Source organism: Scyliorhinus canicula, chromosome 18, assembly GCF_902713615.1.
Source record: "Scyliorhinus canicula chromosome 18, sScyCan1.1, whole genome shotgun sequence".
NCBI classification, from domain to species: domain Eukaryota; kingdom Metazoa; phylum Chordata; class Chondrichthyes; order Carcharhiniformes; family Scyliorhinidae; genus Scyliorhinus; species Scyliorhinus canicula.
Genome location: NC_052163.1, coordinates 24,202,911 through 24,222,912, shown reverse-complemented (window position 1 = coordinate 24,222,912; position 20,002 = coordinate 24,202,911). Strand labels below are relative to the sequence as shown.

Genomic DNA, 20,002 nt, shown 5'->3' with positions numbered 1-20,002 from the left:
TAGTTTTCCATATCATTTCCGAGTAAATAACCTGGATAGGTTGACCAGCTGATATGCACTGACGGCTAATCCAAGTCCGTTTCATTGAAGCCAAGTGTGACATCACAAGTTGCGCAGAAATGTCGCACAAACCCTTTGGCATCACTAAGTAATACCTGAGGATTTTTGTTGAGCTGGAGATGGGTCAGAGGTTAAGCTGTTGAATGGATGGATGGGTAGATGGGTGAATCTTTGCCCAGTTTTCTTCCATGTGAGATGATCCCTCAAGCTCACGGCTCAAATCACAAAAGCACAGAAAAGAGGAGGGAAATTGACTCCGTTTGGCTGTGTTTTGCTTTTCCCTCCTCAGATTGTTTATACAACTTCTGCCTTGAGATTAGGCTCTCCACATATCAGCATATCCCAATGCCAAGTCATTCATTCCCACGAGATTATTTGGACGGATTCTCCTTTGGCTACCTTATAACACTGCCTTCCCCAGAGTCTAAGGAAAATAAATTAGAGTCATTTGCATCCATTTTCAGGGCACTCTGAGTGCCCTTAGAGCTCCAAAATGGTGTCCATGGAGCATCACAGAACCTTGGGGCGAATCATACCAGACGCCATATTGGTGAGGGCATTCACGGAATGCCGTGAATGGCCACCAAAAGAGAACAGGGAGATTGTGCTGTCAATCAGCATATAACGCTGATTTGATAATAGTGATGCCATTTTGGAGCTCAACGTCCAGCTAACACCTTGTCTTAACCTCGCACAGCTACACATGCATTCAGCAGCAAGGACTGCCCAGCAATGCTATTTAAAGCGATTGTCAACTATTTATGGATTCATTGTTGCTTGACTTCTTTCAGCTAGCTGCTGCATCGATTCTGCAAGTGATTTGTACTTTTCACAGTTGTTTGAAATTGCAGAAATTCTACAGGGACTGATGTGGCAGGTCCTGAAGGAGCTTTTGGTAACATCAAGGCTTCTGGACAAACTACTTGCTTCCAGGCATGAGTGTACCAGTCACCATTCCCCTTGGAATATACAGGACTTGGAGAATGAGCAGAGATTGCACAAAGCAGGACAAGCTGCTGAAAGAGTGAGGGAGAGGAAGAGGGAAAGGAGGGGTTCTCAGCAGGAGACCATATACCACCGAGGGTGTTCAGGGGGCAATTGTCCTCCCTGAAATGACATGTGAAATGTCTGGGCTTCAGTAAAGGCGCCTCACTGAAACGTCTCACATGCTGGAGCCACAACTGCACCCACAGAGCAGGGCAAGAATTGTTTTGTCAGCAGCTGTGAAGGCAATTGAGGCAATGAACCTTTATGCGTCTGCCTCTGTCCAGGCTGGGGATATTTGTAACATCTCGTAGTTTCCCATCTATTATTATGTAAGGGAAGTCACTGAAGCTGTCCATTTCAATGGGAGCTGACTAAACTTCATTATCCTTGGTCAGAGAGAAGTAGGCGAGCGAGCACAAGGTTTTGCTAAGACTGCAGACTTCCCCATGGTGCAGGAACCATTGACTGCACACACATTACTAAATAGGTGGAGCATAACAACTCTGTCCCTGTACTGCAGTTGAAAACAAATCCACTCCTTTAACGTCCAGCTGGTGTGTGATATTTGCAGCAGATTTTGCAGATCATCACATGATATCCTGGCAGCAGCCACGATGACTTCATTCTGTGCCAGTCTCCTGCGCCAGCCGCATTTGTGCCAGCATGGAAAACCAGAGGGTGGGGGCGTGGTTACAAGGGCTGTCCACTGACAGCACAACTGATGATTCAGGTGTGCAATCCATGCATATGTGGGCAGCATGTATTTAATAAAAGCCATTTTGCCACACGGGTATGTGACAATGGAAACCACTGGCATACGGAAACAGTGGCTGCCTGAACAGCTTTGGAGAAACCCTGGAGTAGTCGGCAGATCGGATGTCAATTTTGTGGTGGCCTACTACACAGTGCACACCTCGCCAAAATGGTGGCCCATACCACCAGCAAAATGGAAAGTAGCTGAGAAGCAGGAGCATGAAGAGCAGGAGGAAGTGGAAGGGGGAGGAATCCTTGACATCCCCTTTTTGTCCAGGTTGTCCATGGAGAACCCATCAGAGTGCAGTAGCAGCAGCTACAACCCTAATTCCCAAATCACCACCAGTCCCGCACCTTACTTCCCCTCTGTCACTGACCAGCACTGTGCTCCCTTGGCCATAATACAAAAATAAAAGTAACCTCAAACTAAACATTCCAAATAAAATTTATAAATGAATTGATGCTGTATTAACCACAAACGTCAACTTGTACATCCCCTTAGTGTCTGCCCTCTATGTGTCTTCGCCTGTCCTAGTGATCCTATGCTGTGCTACCCCAGTGAGAGCAACTTGGTTGATGGAAGATTGATGATTTAGCAGGGAGACTGCAAATGGTCTCTGCAGGCTCTTGAGCTGCTCTAGACTGAGAAGACCCAATTGTGGACTGCACCAACTCGGCATGGGTAACAGCCACTGAGGATGGCTAGCTGACAAGGACACAGGAAGAGTTTCAGTGGTAGGAGGCTGAATGCTGGCTTCCTGAGAAAGGAAAGGAGATTCTTACTCCATGGAGTTACTGCCTCTTTCCTAGGGCGCCACCTCAGGAAACTTACTGGTCAGCTGGTTGGCAGCTAGCTGGGCTGTTTTAACACCCTGTGAGCCTCTTTGCACACTCTAATCGATAACTCCACTGATAGAAGTCTGAGAGTCTCGGACTGGTTGCAGAAGGTGACCATTCGGCCCATCCTGTCTGCACCAGCTCTCCAAATGAGCATCTTGACATAGCGCCACTCTCCTGCCTTTTCCCATAACCCCTGCATATTGTGTCAATTCAAATGATCATCTAATGCCCTCTTGAAGTCCCCCTCTTGAACTTGCCTCCAGCACACATCCAGCGGCGCATTCCATATCCGAACCATTCATTGTGTTAAAAACTTTTTTCTCACACCACATTTGATTCCTTTGCAAATCACTTGAATCTGTGCCCTCCGATTCTTGATCATTTTATGAGCTGAAACAGTTTCTCCCTATCTATTCTGTCCAGCCCCCTCATGATTTCGAACACCTGCATCAAATTTTCTCTTGGCCTTCTTCTCTCCAAGGAGAACAGTCCCAACCTTTCTATTCTATCCTCATAACTGAAATTTCTCATCCTTAGAACCTTCCTTGAAAAACCTCTTCTTCACTCTCTCCAATGAGTTCACATCCTTCCTATAGTTTCGTGCCCAGAACTGTACACGATACTCCAGCTGAGATTTAACTAATGTTTTGTGTAAGTTGAGCATAACCTCCTTGCTCTGGTAGTCTATATTCCCATTAATAAAGCTCAGAATACTGTATGCTTTATTAACTTTTTTGTCCACCTTGAATGATCTATGGACATATAAACTGAGGCGTCTCTGCTCCTGCACCCCATTAAGAATTGTACCTCTTCATTTACATTGTTCGTCCATGTTCTTATCAAAATTCATCACCTCACACTTCTCCGCATTGAACTTCATCTGCCGCCTATCTGCCCATTCTACCAACCTCTTCATGTCCTTTTAGGTTCTACAATCCTCCTCACAGTTTACAATGCTTCCAAGTTTCATGTCATCGGCAAACTTTGAAATTGTCCCCTACTCACGAAGATCTAGATTATAGATCATTAATATATATCAGAAGGCAGAAAGCGCTATCTTGAGTGGCACACTCTAAGCTTCCACACTAGCTCGCAGACATTGGATGATTGCTTGTGCTGCTTGTGCTGCAATAGAAGCTGTAACGTCAGCCAGCAGACACTGTACCATGGTCGCTTCACGAGTTTGTGACTGACCATCACTTCCATACTGGAAAGCACTGTGCCAAGTTGGTGTGAGATTCCTCCGTGCTCCTTCACACTGACCACAGTTTTCCTCACAGGCTTCCCAATCCGCTAAGCATTTCTGTGTGTACCCATCAACATTCCCCGGTGGAAGCAATAGCCATCTCGATACTGATTATCACTGGTCTCTCCCTGGGCTTAGGATATGGTGCCTTGGGGCTATGCCCCTCCATTGGCCTCTGCAGCTATCAGCTTCCACTGCTTTCTGTACATTGGTCTGGAGGGTCTCCTCTGGTTGCAGGGCATCTCTCCTTCCCGCATCCTCCTCCAGCAAGGCCTCAACGCACAGTCTGAAGAATTTGGAGCCCGAGCTCTCCCAAGTTGGGCCATTCTTCATTGTTTCCCAGGTGAGATTCACTTCCTGCATGTCTACTAGCACCTGCTCCAATCACAATGCAACTCCCTGATGCGACCATCAATTCACACAAGACAGAGAGTTGAAGTGAACAGTGGTTTTAATCAGCTAGAACTGTGCCTGCCTGCGACTGCTCTGTACTGTGAGCCGCCTGCAGGCAGCAGGTCTATATACCTCCCCCAAGGGGGCGGAGCCAAGGGCGGAGGCCACAAGGGCACCAACATGATACAATGCAATGTAATGTAATACAGTGGTGAATGGTTGCCATAATACATTCACCACACTCCCCTTTGATTGGTGCAGTGTAGCTATAAATGGTGCTAACCACATTGTCCCCTGCTGATGTGTCCAATCAATTAACAGTATGGTTAGTGTTGGCTGAATGCTGAAGTAATTGAAATGCGAAGGCAGCATGACGTTGGTCTGGTGTGGGTGCTGCGATCAATGGATGCAGGTCAATCACTATCATGATCCCAGCACTCATTTTTGGCACTATTGTACGTAGCCCCCTTAGAATGTTTTCTGTTGCTACTTTGTCTCTGAATAAATATGAGTTTCCCTCCCCTATTTTACTCTGTCCTCCTTTTCAAAACTTGAGTAATTAGCAATAGGGGCAGCACGGTGGCTAGCACAGCTGCCTCACAGCGCCAGGGACCCAGGTTCAACTCCAGCCTTGGGTGACTGTCTGTATGGAGTTTACACATTAGCAAACTCCAGGTGCTCCAGTTTCCTCCCACAGTCCAATAATGTGCAGGTTAGGTGGATTGGCCATGCTAAATTGCTCCTTAGTGTCCAAAGATGTGCAGGTTAGGTAGGATTATGAGAGGTGGGGGCTAGTTAGGATGTTCTTTCAGAAGGTCGATGCAGGCTCGATGGGCTAAATGGCCTCCTTCTTCACTGTGGGGATTCTATGGATTCTAATGTGGCTTTCAGCGCAACTCTCCTGTTTGCAGACTAAGTACTCGTGCCAGCAGAAAAACCAAAATGATTCCCACTGGCGCTAGAAGCACCGAAGAGGCGAGATTCAGTTCCCGCAAATGGGCGATCACTCTTCCCACTTGAACCTCGTCAGATTCCCAATTCCCCAGGCGAGTGATTCTCTGGGGTCGGGAGTCACCTGTTCTCCTTGATGAGCTGGAGCAGCTTTTAAACTTTCCCCTCAGCACAGACTATCTTTCCAGAACTTCCTGGATGCGGACATCAGTAGGTGCCGGTTCAACCGCGCATGTGCGCACCCCGCGGCGCTGGGTTCAGGCCGGGAGCAGCAGCTGGGGCGGCGGAGGCTGCCCCTGCGCCATCCTGGTCGCCTGTGGGCCGCCGAATGGGGTCCTGGAATGGATGCCGACGCCATGGAGGAAAGTACAGGCACGCCACCCCAATGCCGGATGCAATGCGGAGAATCGTCGCCATTGGCGCCGGCGAGGTCAACGCGGCGCCGCTCGGGGTATGCATCAATTCACTGGCCCGGATGGGCCGGGTGGCCATCAACAAAATGCCGAGTCCCGCCGGCGCCGTTCTAACCTGCTCTGGGCTGGCGGGACCTCGGCGTTGAAGGGTCCGGGTGCGGCCTGCGGAGGGGAGAGGGTCCGACCCCGGGAGGGGGGGGGGGCCTCTGTAGTGGCCTGGCCCGTGATCGGGGCCCACCGATCGGCGGGCTGGCCTCTCTGCCCCCCAGCCTCCTTTCCTCCGCACTGGCTCCTGCACGCTCTCCGGGCAGCTGGCACAATGCATTCATCCTGGCACACTCGAAGGTCCCCGGCGCATTCGAGGTGCTCCCTCGGAGGGAGGCATTGACTAGTGGGTGATGAGGCTTAACCACTGAGGTCATGGCTAATAACACCTGTGTGGAGTCCCCAGACCAAATCGTGGAACCATTACAATGAAGCCCACTCTGCAATCATTTGGCATTGTGGCCGCGGCGGGGAAGAAGGCCACTGTTCATGCGCTAGTTGGTGCCGGTTCAACTGCGCATGCGCGCACCACGTGGCGCTGGGTTCAGGCCAGGATCGGCAGCTGGGGCGGCGGAGGCTTACCCAGCGCCATCCTAGCCCCCTGTGGGCCGTAGAATGGGATCCCGGAACGGGTGCTGACGCCGGAGTAAAACACTCCCGTTTTTACTCCGGTGTGGGCACTTAGCCGCCCGTTGGGAGAATCCTGCCCCCTATTTCCCAGAAGACACCAAGTCCATGTCAAGTCCCAAACCTGGGACGAGGTGGCAAAGGCCGTGGGTGCTGGCAGCATGACTAGGAGGACTGGCCTGCAATGCCGTAAGAAGATGAATGACCTCCTTTGGGCTACCAGGGTGAGTACCCATCTGTTCACCCATGGCATTACTCCCGTCCCTAACTTCTGGCATCTGCCCTTAAATCCTTGCAACCCTCTAACACATCCCCCTCAGAATCCACCCCCGAGTAATCCCAGCACAATCCCCTTTTGAGCAGCCCAATGCAATGCTCAATGGCACTCCTGGTTGCAGAGTGGGCTTCATTGTAATGGTTCCACGATTTGGTCTGGGGCTCCACACAGGTGTTATTAGCCATGACCTCAGTGGGTAAGCCTCATCACCCACTAGTCAATGCCTCCCTCCGAGGGAGCACCTCGAATGCGCCGGGAACCTTAGAGTGTGCCAGGATGAATGCATTGTGCCAGCTGCCTGGACAGCCTGCACATAGTGCATGTTGTGCAGTTGATGATCATTCACCAACTGCACATTCAAGGAGTGGAACCCCTTCCTGCTAATGAAGGGCACCTCTGTCGAGCCGGTGCTCAGATGGTGACATGTGTGCCATCGATTAACCCCTGGACGTGAGGCATGCCAGCAATGGCAGTGAATCCTGCAGCCCGGGCATCCTGCTGGGCCTGTTCAAGGTGAAAGGTGATGTAGTCTGATACCTGAGCGCATGGGGCCTCCATGACATCGCGGATGCACCTGTGTGCAGATGTTTGGGAGATCCCGCACAGAACCCCCTCGCAAACTGTAAAGAGCGAGAGGCAAATCATTTCAGGCAGCATTTACCTTGACAGCCAACAGGAGCGGGCGTCCTCCTCCCACTCTGTGCAAGGCCTGAGAGAACCTGGCACAAGTACCACACAATCTCCTTGTTAAGCCAGAGTCTTTGATGGCACAATGTGTCCAATAGCTGATTAAAAGACCAGCAACTCCTAAAGACACGCGGCTTATTGTACTGCTGCCTTGGTTCAGAGCCAGCACTTGAGCCTCACCACAGGTCCCTGCTGTTCAGGGACAGGCACCTGTCGTGCAAGGTCTGTCTGGGCTGGCCCTGGCACTCTCACTACCGTGCATCAGTGACAACGGCATTGGCCAGATGGACAGCTGTTAAAGGGGACAGCATTCCAAAATCCACCTTTCATCTGTGAGCAGGGGAGGTGAGAAAGCGAGCCAGTCAGAAAGCTCTTGCATCCTTTGACCCTCCATTTCCCCCCCATTCTTATGGTCATCCTGTGGCTAGGCAACCCTCACCATTCCCACCTCCCAGCGCAGCATTGATGAGCTGCTCGTCATGTCAATCAGTTTACACGGTCACTTACACAGCCGCACGTCCCCTAATGTTCATCCACAGCATCAGTCGGAGTGACCCCTCCCTTCTCTCCCTCAGTAATGGTGAGCCTCAAGTTCTGGTGAATTCCAACCCCCTTCCAGGAGATCGATTTGACACAGAAACCCTATCCCAGTCAGTGACTTGTACCCACCCCTTACTCTGCACATTTCCATTCCTCAGAATCCCTCTTGCACAAATGGAGAGCCTCTGGGCGCGACAAAGGATATTTGTGATGGGCGATGTGGCCCTTCTCCTGGGTTTCCTGAGTCTAATGAGGGGGGGTCCAATTGAGTGACCCTTGTGCCTTCTTGCCAGAATTGTGGCAGCTGTTTGTGTGGTGGAGATGTTCATACTGTGCTGTCATGTGGCTCTATCTTAAGAAGCTGAATCGGCCTTTTGCCTAAGATCAAGTGTAGTATCTGCTCTGCCTTTTGGCTCAGATCTGGTACCCTTGTGGGGACCATGAATTGGTTTCAATTTGAATTGGTTTTTGGAGCAGGCAAGGAGCTGGATTAGGGGTTCGCCACTGTCCACACTCTGAGCCCTAGCTTTGTAACTCAGAAAAGGTAACATAAAAAAAGCTGAATTGAGGGCACTTCCTAATGATGATAGTTGTTGAGAGATGTGCGTCTTTGCTGGGAACTTTGCAGCAATGACATATGCAGCCAATGTTTAACACAGAGGTTGTGTCGGAAAGCAGTTTAGGTCTCCTGGGTGGGTCGGGGATTCATAAACTGATACTGTGTGATACAAATGGGGCTAGATTAACATGCAGGACCGGGAGACGTCACCTATGCCTTAAGAGAGCATTAGTTGATTAACTCAACAATGAAGTCTTTACTCTGTCAGGGGCTGTATGCCAAAGAGGAATTCAGCAGCTACTGGTGCATCTAACCTCTGCTAATCGCTGCTTCATCTGCTGTAGAGCTGTGCATTTAAAGAGTCCAATAAGGTGTCCCAACACCTACCTGATGGTCCTGAGATTAACCATGCCAACCTCTTTGAACGGCGTGCTGATACAACTATGAGGGTCTCCAGATGGGAGGGGTGCGTGGAAATTAACATGAGGAACAGAGCTCACAGCTCTTCAATGAAACTGACATCATTCATCAGCATTACCAGTCAGGTGCCTGAAAGTTACATCTAAGGAGTGAGTTGCTGGTCTTTCACAGCAACAGTAGAGGTTCAGTGATGGCACCCCCATTGCACCCCTCCAGAGTACAATCACCTGCGAACAATCCTTAGGTAACCAGACAAACCCCCCTCTGCAAGCCAGATTACATTTGGAAAGTCATTTACTTCCCTACTCCCCCTCAGAGTCCGTGACCCAGGAACCCATTTTTAAATTCTTGCACCAAATCGCACCCATGTGATTCATGGCTGGGTAGGGCAGGGGCGGGTGGGGAGAGGAGCATCACAAGCACCAGTTATATCAGGCTTCCAACCCATTCATTGCATTCAAATAAATGCAGATGAGCACTTTGCATGATCCCACCAGCAGGGGAGGGAATCCCATCATGGCCGGCGGGGCAGGTCAGGAGACTTGAAATGGATTTAATGCTCGGTGTGAATCCCGTTTTTAACCCTATTCAGCGGGCCATCGGGATTTCCTTGGCTGCCGGGAGGCCCCAGAGAATCACAGCCTTTATTGCATTCCAACCATACCCAGTGCATTAAAGATTGGATATCTTTAATTGGCACTGTTGGCGGCAGGTTGCTTAATGTGACACTTCTATTATCAATTTGCAAATTATAGAGGTACAGTTTGAAACCAGCTGGATGTGTGATGGAACTGTAAAACAGCTCATATTGTTCGAAAACCAAACTTCAGAGAGAGAAAGTCGAGCATTATTTTTTTTCAAAAGTAAAACAGATCACCCCTCTGAATTTTAGTGCCAAGTCATTTACTCTCATCTGCTTGTCTGGACTCAGCTTGAACATGGATAATACAATTGAAACCTTCCCACCCACGAGATTTAAACAGACAGCCCAAGAGTATATACGTGAGGCCTACCTATTTTGTACGTTGGTCTGAAGCCAGGAGAATCTGTGGAAAAAAAATAAATTTTAAAAAGACGGATGCAAATATCTGGGACATGTTTTTGAGGCTATTACTAAAACAATTGCAATCCAGTGACACATAAATTTGAATAACGAGTGTTAATTTGTTGCAATGTAGCTTCGGTGTACAATGAAGCTCATTATTCATTGGCAGAAGAATTTTCACCAGCTGCACAAGCATAAGCAAGGGTATGACACATTGCTGAAAGTGTACACAAACGCATTTAGCAAAGCGCACACAAGATTAATACCAAGCAAATGTCTGAATTTCAAAACCACACATAGTTAATCCTCTGGGCAAATAGAAATGATGTGCTCAGCCTAACAAGCAGTTCACCTTGCAATTTGGCAGATAAAATAGCAGTGAGCTTGTTAGAAAGCAAAAAGGAAACTAAAATGAAAATAAATTGTATCAAAGACATTTTCAAGTGACATATTTACACAAGGTTAACCAAGTAAGTTTGAAAGGATTGATTTACTATCCTGACGAATGCCTGTTCCCGTGTCGTAAGGCTGATGCAATTTTGGAATTTTAATTATTGAACGAGTTACACATTTAACCCCCTCAGCAATGTCACAACTTGGTAGCTGTATTATTTAGGTTTATTTCCCAATCTGTTATTCCATCACCAAAGCAGGTGGTTTCACAGTATACGTTACTTATTAATCACTAGCATAGTTTCAATGCCAATGTCTACAACATTTAAACCCCAGGTATGATGGGCGGGATTCTCCAATCCTGCGGCAGAGTGTCCACGCCGTCGTAAATGCCGTCGCGTTTTACGACGGCGTGAATGGGCCGCTCCCACAACTAATTCTGGCCCCTCCAGGGGGCCAGCATGGCGCTGGAGCAGTCCGTGCCGCTCCAGCCGCAGGTCCCGGTGCGAACTGTGCGCCGCGGGATCCGTGCATGCGCAGTTGTGCCGGCGCCAACAAGCGCCTGCACAGTGGCCTCCTTCCGCCAGCCCCAACGCAACATGGCGCAGGACTACGCGTATGAAAGGAGGCCCCTCCCCCCAAAGGCTACCTGACCCTTACATGCCGAGGTCCTGCCAGCTCAGAGCAGGTTAGAACGCCGCCGGTGGGACTTGGCTCTTTTTTTACGGCTGCTCGGCCCATGCGGGCCGGAGAATCGGTGGGCGAGCCGCGTAGAACGGCCCGCGACCAGCGCGGGGTTGGAGAATCCCGCCCAATATTTTAGGCAATATCTAAAATCAATCACCTCACTCGTATAAAACTTACATGATATTAAAAAGAAATAGGAGGAGGTGCAATCAAGGCTCTGTCTCCTCAAATATGGACTGTTTGATGGAACTGAGCCAAAATTAAAATTTAATGGTTCAGGCTTAGGTGATTATTTCATCTTTTATTTGCAAATGGGGGTTGGAATTCAGCCAAGCTGTTCCTTTCACTGAGTTGAAGGAGACAACAGAGACCTTGTGGTTTTGATTTGGCACCAAGTTGTCCTCTTACCCCAATGGAAAAATGCCATTTAACCTGAAATGTGTCTGCAGACTGACTTTCAGCAGAGCTGCGGAGACGCAGCCTGTAATTCCTCGGTAATTCTTCCTTTAGGCAAGCGTGGCACTCTCTCTTTTCAATATGTGTGGGATGGTCCAAAATTGGCAAGAACAATGCTGCACAAATTCCTGCTCTTCTTTCCTGAGTCAATGTTTGCCACCCTAGTTCAGTTCAGGATTTATTTTTTAGACAGTCGCAGAGTGGGCTGGGAGCAGACACCTTCAGGTAACACTGTGACAGAACTGCGGGATGCATTCAAGAAGGAAATGGGGAGAGTACAGGGCCAACTTGTTTCATAGAACATAGAACAGTACAGCACAGAACAGGCCCTTCGGCCCTCAATGTTGTGCCGAGCCATGATCACCCTACTCACACCCACGTATCCACCCTATACCCGTAACCCAACAACCCCCCCTTAACCTTATTTTATTAGGACACTACGGGCAATTTACATGGCCAATCCACCTAACCCGTACATCTTTGGACTGTGGGAGGAAACCGGAGCACCCGGAGGAAACCCACGCACACAGGGGGAGGACGTGCAGACTCCACACAGACAGTGACCCAGCCGGGAATCGAACCTGGGACCCTGGAGCTGTGAAGCATTTATGCTAACCACCATGCTACCCTGCTGCCCAGATTCAATAATGTTTCAATAAAGAAAAAGGGTGGGACCAACAAATCCAGTGAACCCAGGACATGGACTGTGATAAAGTAGATTTACATAGACAGAGAGGAGATTCCGAGTGTCTGGCAGTAGATAAATCTCCAAGGCCAAATAAAATGTCTCCCAGGCTGTTGAGTGAGGCAATAATTTTCAGTTCCTCTCTGGCCACAGGAGAGGTGTCGGAGGATTGTAGGATAACCAATGCGGCACCATTATTCAAGAAGGGATAAAGCATGATACCACATTTCAGTCAGTCTGACCTCAGTGGTGGGGAAACTATTGGAAGCAATTCTGAGATTAATAATTAATCTGCATTTGGAGAGGCAGGGATTAATCAAGAATGGTCAATATGATTAACCTGATTAAATTTTTCGAAGAGGTGACCAGCTGTGTAGATGAGGACAATGCTTTAAACCTAGTCTACTTGGACTTCAGCCAGGCTTTTTATAAGGTCCCACATGGGAGACTGGCAGCAATGGGAAGAGCCCATGAAATCCAAGGAAAGTTGGACCCAGAATTGGCTGAGTGGCAGGCAGCACTGGGTGATGGTCGAGGGGTGTTTTTCTGACTGGATACCTGTGTCCAGTGGGGTCCCGCAGGGATCAGTGTTGGGGCCCTTACTGTTTGTGGTTTATATAAATGATTCAGACATTAATGTAGGAGGGTCGGATCAGTAAATTTGCGGATGTTATGAAAATTGGTGGTAAATAGTGAGGAGGATTGCCTTAGATTACAGGAAGATATAGATGGGCTGGTCAGATGAGCTGATCTGTGGCATATAGACTTCAATCTGGATAAATGTGAGGTGATGCACTTGGTGAGGACGAACAAGGCAAGAGGATACATTTTTAAAAATATTTTATTGGAGGTATTTTCAAATATACGAAGAACAGAAACAAGCAACCAACAACAGCAGCAGTTAAACATGCACAATCACCTCCATTTTCCCATACAACACCCTCCACTCCCTCTTTTTACACCCAGCCCCCATAACCCAAACAACCTCGCTCCACCCGCCCCCACAGATGAGCTACTGTCCCTTAAAGAAGTCAATGAATAGCCTCCACCTTGTGGAGAACGCCTCCTCTGCCCCTCTCATGGCGAACTTCATTTTTATTCCAGGCGGAAGAACTCTGCCAAGTCGTCCACCCATGCCCCTATTTTCGGCAGCTCCAAGTCCCGCTCACAAGATCCACCTCCGGGCTTTCAGGGAGGCAAAGGCCACCACATCAGCCCCTCCCCCCACCAGCACTCCCGGACCCTCCGACATTCCAAATATCACCACCCACGGGCTCGGCGCCACCTCCACTCCCAAGATCTTCGACATTACGTTCGCAAACTCTTTCGAGAACCCCTCCAACTTCAGACATGCCCAAATCATATGGACATGGTTCGCCGGACTCCCTGCACTCAGCCCACCCCTATCTTCCACTCCTGAAAAAAACATACTCATCCTGGACCGTTATATGAGCCCAATGCACCACCTTAAACCATATGAGACTCAGTCTTAGAACATAGAACATAGAACAGTACAGCACAGAACAGGCCCTTCGGCCCTCGATGTTGTGCCGAGCAATGATCACCCTACTCAAACCCACGTATCCACCCTATACCCGTAACCCAACAACCCCCCCTTAACCTTACTTTTTAGGACACTACGGGCAATTTTAGCGTGGCCAATCCACCTAACCCGCACATCTTTGGACTGTGGGAGGAAACCGGAGCACCCGGAGGAAACCCACGCACACACGGGGAGGACGTGCAGACTCCACACAGACAGTGACCCAGCCGGGAATCGAACCTGGGACCCTGGAGCTGTGAAGCATTTATGCTAACCACCATGCTACCGTGCTGCCTACGAAGAAGGGTTGCACACGATGAAGACGGGTTTATCCTCCTCAGCGCCTCACTCTTGCATCGCCGTTCTCAACTCCTCCTCCCACTTGTGCTGGACCCCCTCCACTGGAGCTCCCTCTCCCTCAGCTCCCCGTATATATCTGACACCTTGCCCTCGCCTATCTCATCCTCAGACAGAAGCTTGTCCTGCAGTGCTGGAGGCGGCAACTGCGGGAAAGAACCCAACTCCTTCCTCAAGAACCCCCTCACCTGCAGTTACCTGAACCCATACCCCTTCGGCAGCAAGAACACCTCCTCTAGCTCCTCCAATTCAGCAAATGGTGTCCCCCCCCACCCCCACCCCCACAAACAGATCTCGAAAATACTCTATCCCACAATCACCTCACCCCCGAAAACCCACATCCAGTCCCGCCGGAAGAAACCTGTGGTTGCCATACATCAGGGCCCACACGGACATGCCTTCCATCCTATAGTGCTGCCGACATTGATTCCACACCCTCAACGTTGACACCACCACCTGGAGTACCTGGATCGTGGAGTACTTGGCCGGTAAGAACGGAAGAGGTGCCAACAATAGCGTCCTCAGACTGGTCCCTTTACAAAGCCTCCGCCATCCCTCCCCACACCGACCTCTCCTCCACCACCCACTTCCGTACCATAACTATGTCCCCGCCCAATAGTTCTGCAGATGCGGCAGCATCAGCCCCTTTGCCCACCTGTCCCTTTCCAGAAACAGCTTCCTGGTCCGGGGAAACTTACCCACCCAGTATCAGCTTATTCACCCTACAAAAAAAAGAATTGCGCACGAAAATTGGAAGATTCTGGATCACGAACAAAACCTTCAGGAACACCTTTATCTTTGCAATCTGGACCCTTCCAGCCAATGACAAAAACTACACATCTCACCTCCTAATGTCCTCCTTCATTCTCTCCACCACTTTGCCAGATTCAATTTGTCTGGCTGGGCCCAGCTCTGCGCCATATGTATCCCAAGATACCGAACGCCTGCCCCTACCAATCTAAACGGTAACCTCCTTAAACTGCCACTCCCACCTCACCCGGGTGTTCATCGGGAATACCTCACATTTCCCCATATTTAGCTTATACACCGACAAAAGACTGAACTCCTCCAAGATCCCCATAATCCTGTCAAAACTTTCAACCGGGATTTCAACACATATACAAGAAGTGACTCAATGGTCCACCCCCCCCCCAATCCCCGCCCCCCACTCAATGCCCAATTCACGAACCCCCCCCCCCCCCCAATCCCCGCCCCCCACTCAATGCCCAATTCACGAACCCCGCCTGGTCTCCCCTTATTGCCCCGGCACACAATTCTCTGCACTGCCAGCACCTTAGCCAATAGCTTCGCATCCACATTGAATAATGCTATCGGGCAGTCCGACCCACACTGCTCCAGGTCTTTATTTTTCTTTAAAATGAGCGAAATTGACGACTGATACAGCATGGGGGAAAGCTCAGCCCTCCCCACCGACTCATTGTACATCTCCCCTAACAGGGACCCCGTACCACCCTTCCGAACAGGTGCCGGAATGTGGCAACTAAGGGCTTTTCACAATAACTTCATTTGAAGCCTACTTGTGACAATAAGCGATTTTCATTTCATTTCACTTTCATTTTCATTCAGCTCTGACCCAAACCTCTTACAAAAGTGGGCAGGGAACCCATACAGGCCTGCGGCCTTCCCCGATTGCATCGTCCCCACAAACTCCATTACTTCCCCAGACAAATCAGGCCCCCAGCCCCTATACCCTCACCTCATCCACCCTCGGAAACTCCAGCCCATCCAAAAACCTACTCATGCCCTCATCCCCGCCGGGGGCTCGGAACTGTACAACTTACAATAATATGCCTCTAACATCCTATTTACCTCCTCCGGCCCCAGTATATATTAATCTATAATAATCTTTATTGTCACAAAGTAGGCTTACATTGACTTTGCAATGAAGTTGTGAAAAGCCCCTAGGCGCCACATTCCAGCCCCTGTTCGAGTACACGGAGAGAGAATTCAGAATGTGCAAATTACCTAACAGCACGTCCTTCGGGATTTGTGGGAGGAAAGCGGAGCACCCGGAGGAAACCCACGCAGACACGGGGAGAACGTGCAGACTCTGCACAGACAGTTTTTCAAGCCGGGAATCGAACCCGAGACCTGGAGCTGTGAAGCAACAGTGCTAATTGCATCCCCTGTCCTTCATCCATCCAATCTTCCTCTCCACCGCCTACCTCTTCAGCTGATGCACAAGCATCCTGCTCGCCTTCTCCACATACTCATAAACTGCCCCTCTGGCCCTGCGTAGCTGTCCCACCACTTACTCTGTTGACACTAACCAAACTCCATTTGGAGCTTCTGCCTCTCCTTCACCAGCGCCTCCTCAGGCCCCACCAAGTGTCTTCCGTCCCCCATCAGCCTCAGCCTTTCCACCCGCTCCACCCCAACCATATGTTCCCTAATCGAGATAAACTCCCCTCTAACCACTACCTTCAGCGCCTTCCACAACTTGGCCTGTAAGACCTCCCCAGTCCCACTATGCTCCACATAGTTCTGGACAGCTACCCCTATCTTCTCACAGACCTCCTTATTGGCCAATAACTCCCTTCCACCCTCCCGAACAGCATTATAAATCTACCCTCCGGGTCCGCAACTATTCTCCCCACCGCAAAGGACATCCTCTTATTACTAACATTGCCAACCCCTCCGCCTTCATACCCAGTCCCGAATGAAACACCTGTCCCACCCATCCCTTCCTCAACTTGATCTCATCCGCCACCTTCAAATGAGTCTCTTGCATAAATACAACGTCTGCCTTCGGATTCCTCAAATGTGCAAACACACAAAACCTCTTAATCGGCGCGAACAATCCATGAAATCAGCTGGGTCGTCCCCCCCCAGGAATACTGCATCTGCCGACATATTTTCCTTGAGAAAGTCGACGAATGGCTGCCACCTCCGGGTGAACCCGGCCATTGACCCTCTTAAGGCAAACTTTATCTTCACAAGAAACCCAGCCATGTCACTAACCCAGGTCTCTACACTCGGGGGCTTTGAGTCCCTCCACATTAACAAGATCCGTCTCCAGGCTACCAGGGAGGCAAAGACCAAGACATCGGCCTCTTTCGCCCCTGAACCCCGGCTCTTCTGACACTCCAAAGATCTCTACCTCCGGACTCAGCACCGCCCGTGTTTTTAGTACCGTGGATATTGCCTTAGCAAAACCCTGCCAAAACCCTCTAAGCTTCGGGCATGCCCAAAATATGTGGACATGATTTGCTGGGCTTCCCGCGCACCTCGCACACCTATACTCTACCCCGAAAAACTTGCTCATCCTAGCCACAGTCACGTGCGCCCGGTGGACTACCTTACATTGTATCAGGCTAAGGCTGGCACATGATGAGGAGGTGTTAACCCTGCTTAGGGCATCCGCCCATAAACCCGCTTCTATCTCTCCTCCTAGCTCGCCCTCCCACTTGCCCTTAAGTTCCTCCACCGAGTTTCCTTCGCCTCCGTAAGCTCCTGGTAAATATCTGAAACCTTCCTGTTCTGTGCTGTATTTCTCTATGTTCTATGTTCCTCTCTCCCACCCAGGTACTGGAGACTACTCTGTCCTGTCTCCCCTGGGGCGGCAGCAGCGGAAAGGCCGGAACCTGCTTTCTCAGAAAGTCTCGTACCTGCAAATAGCTAAACCCGTTTCCTGCTGGCAATTCAAATTTATCCTCCAAGGCTTTCAAGCTGGGAAAGCTCCTGTCTATAAATAGGTCCCCCATCCTTCTAATTCCTGTCCTTTGCCATCTCCGAACACACCATCTAGCCTAGTCGGTACAAACCGATGATTATTATAAAGCAGGGTCCAAACCGATGCTCCCTCCACTCTCTTATATCGCCTCCATTGCCCCCAGATTCTCAGAGCCGCCACCACCACCAGACTTGTGGAGTGCTGGGACGGCGAGAAAGGATGAGGTGCCGTTATCAGTGCTCCCAAACTGGTGTCTTTGCATGACGCCGCCTCCATCCGCTCCCACAATGTCCCCGCTCCCACAATGTCCCCTCCCCCACTACCCACTTCCTAATCATGGCTATATTAGCCGCCCAGTAGTAATTGCAGAAGTTCGGCAGCGCCAACCCACCCACCCGCCGACTGCGCTCCAGCAACACTTTCTTCACTTTATCCGCCCACACAAAGCCCAAAATAACTTTATTCACCTGCTTGAAAAAGACCTTTGGGATGAAGATGGGGAGGCACTGAAAGACAAACAGAAATCTGGGGTGAATCGTCATTTTCACGGTCTGTACCCTCTCCGTCAGTGATAGCGGGAGCATGTCCCATCTCTTAAAGTCCCCTTCCATTTGTTCTACCAGCCGGGATAGGTTTAACTTGTGCAGTGCCTCCCATTCCCGGGCCACCTGGATTCCCAAATATCGAAAACTCTTTCCTACCATTCTAAGCGGCAGCTCTCCCAGTCTCTTCTCCTGTCCTCTTGCCTGGATCGCGAACATCCCGCTTTTCCCATGTTCAATTTATACCCGAAAAATTGCCAAATTCCCCCAAGATTCACAATACTTCCCCCAACCCCTCCAACGGGTCTGAAATATACAAGAGCAGGTCATCTGCGTAAAGCGAGGCCCGGTACTCTTCCCCCCCCCCCCCCCCCCCCCCACGCCATGGCCAATGGCTCTATGGCCAGAGCAAACAGTAACGGAGAGAGGGGGCATCCTTGCCACGTCCCTCGGCGTAGTTTAAAATACCCCGACCTCAGCCGGTTCATACGCACACTCGCTACTGGTGCCTGATAGAGCAACTGTGTCCAGTCAATGAAGACCTTACCAAACCCAAACCTTCCCAGCGCCTCCCACAGGTAATTCCACTCCAACCGATCAAAAGCCTTCTCCTCATCCATTGCTACCACCACCTCCACCTCCTCTCCTTCTGAGGGCAACATAACAAACATTCAAAAGCCTTCGAGCATTGGCCTTGAGATGCCTGCCCTTTACAAATCCCGTCTGGTCTTCCCCTATCACTTCCCCATACACCCCCAGTATCTTAGCCATCAGTTTGGGATCCACATTCAGTAGAGAAATTGGCCTGTATGACCCGCATTGCTCCGGTTCCTTCTCCCGTTTCAGGATCAATGAAATCGAGGACTGCGACATTGTTGGGGGGAGGACTCCCTTCTCTCTTGCTTCATTAAATGTCCGCACCAGCAGTGGGCTCAATATCTCTGAAAACGTCTTATAGAATTCCACCGGGTAGCTGTCAGGCCCCGGGGCCTTGCCCGACTGCATGCCCTCCAGCCCGTTGATTATTTCCTCAATCTCAATTGGGGCCAGCCATTCCCAGCCCTTCCACCAGATCCTCATCTACCTCGGAAACCTCAATTGATCCAAAAACTGCCTCATCCCCTCAACCCCAGCCGGGGGTTCCGGTTCATATAATTTACTATAAAAGTCCTTAAACACCTCATTCACCCCCATTGGGTCCAGGACAGTATTCCCGCCTCAACTCTTTACTTTACCTATCTCCCTGGCTGCCTCCCTTTTCCTGAGCTGGTGCGCTAACATTCTGCTTGCCTTTTCCTCGTACTCATAAATCGCCCCCCTTGCCTTCCTCAACTATTCCACTGCTTTCCCTGTGGTCAACAGCCCAAACTCCACCTGTAACCTCCGCCGCTCCCTCAGTAGCCCCGTGTCCAGGGCCTCCGAGTATCTCCTGTCCACCTGGAGTATCTCCTCCACTAACCTATCCCTCTCAGCCCGTTTCGCCTTTTCGCTTTGGGCCCATAGCAAGATTAATTCCCCTCTGACCACTGCCTGCAAAGCTTCCCAAACCGTCGCTGCAGAGACCTCCCCCGTATCATTTGTTTCCAGGTAGTTCTGGATGGACTTGTTAACCCGCCCACAGATCGCTTCGTCCGCTAGCAACCCCACATCCAGTCTCCACAGTGGGTGTTGCCCTCTCTCCACACTAACCCGTAGATCGACCCAATGTGGGACATGATCCGACACTGCGATTGCCGAGTACTCAGTATCTACCACGCCCGGTATTAGTGCCCTGCTCAGAACAGAAAAGTCGATGCGAGAGT

At 50.3% G+C, this 20,002-nt stretch overlaps 1 protein-coding gene across 3 annotated transcripts in view; it reads right to left on the bottom strand.

Moving 5' to 3' along the window:
• LOC119953465 (platelet-derived growth factor subunit A-like) overlaps positions 1-20,002 on the bottom strand; it is a 96,297-nt gene that overhangs the window by 34,240 nt on the left and 42,055 nt on the right. For 2 of the 3 annotated variants that reach the window (XM_038777778.1, XM_038777780.1), the window contains exon 3: positions 9,812-9,844. In XM_038777778.1, coding sequence (XP_038633706.1) covers positions 9,812-9,844 — 33 coding nt within the window. Of the gene's footprint in view, positions 1-9,811; positions 9,845-10,195; positions 10,346-20,002 lie in introns of those variants that run through there. The other variant, XM_038777779.1, reaches the window with a different exon arrangement.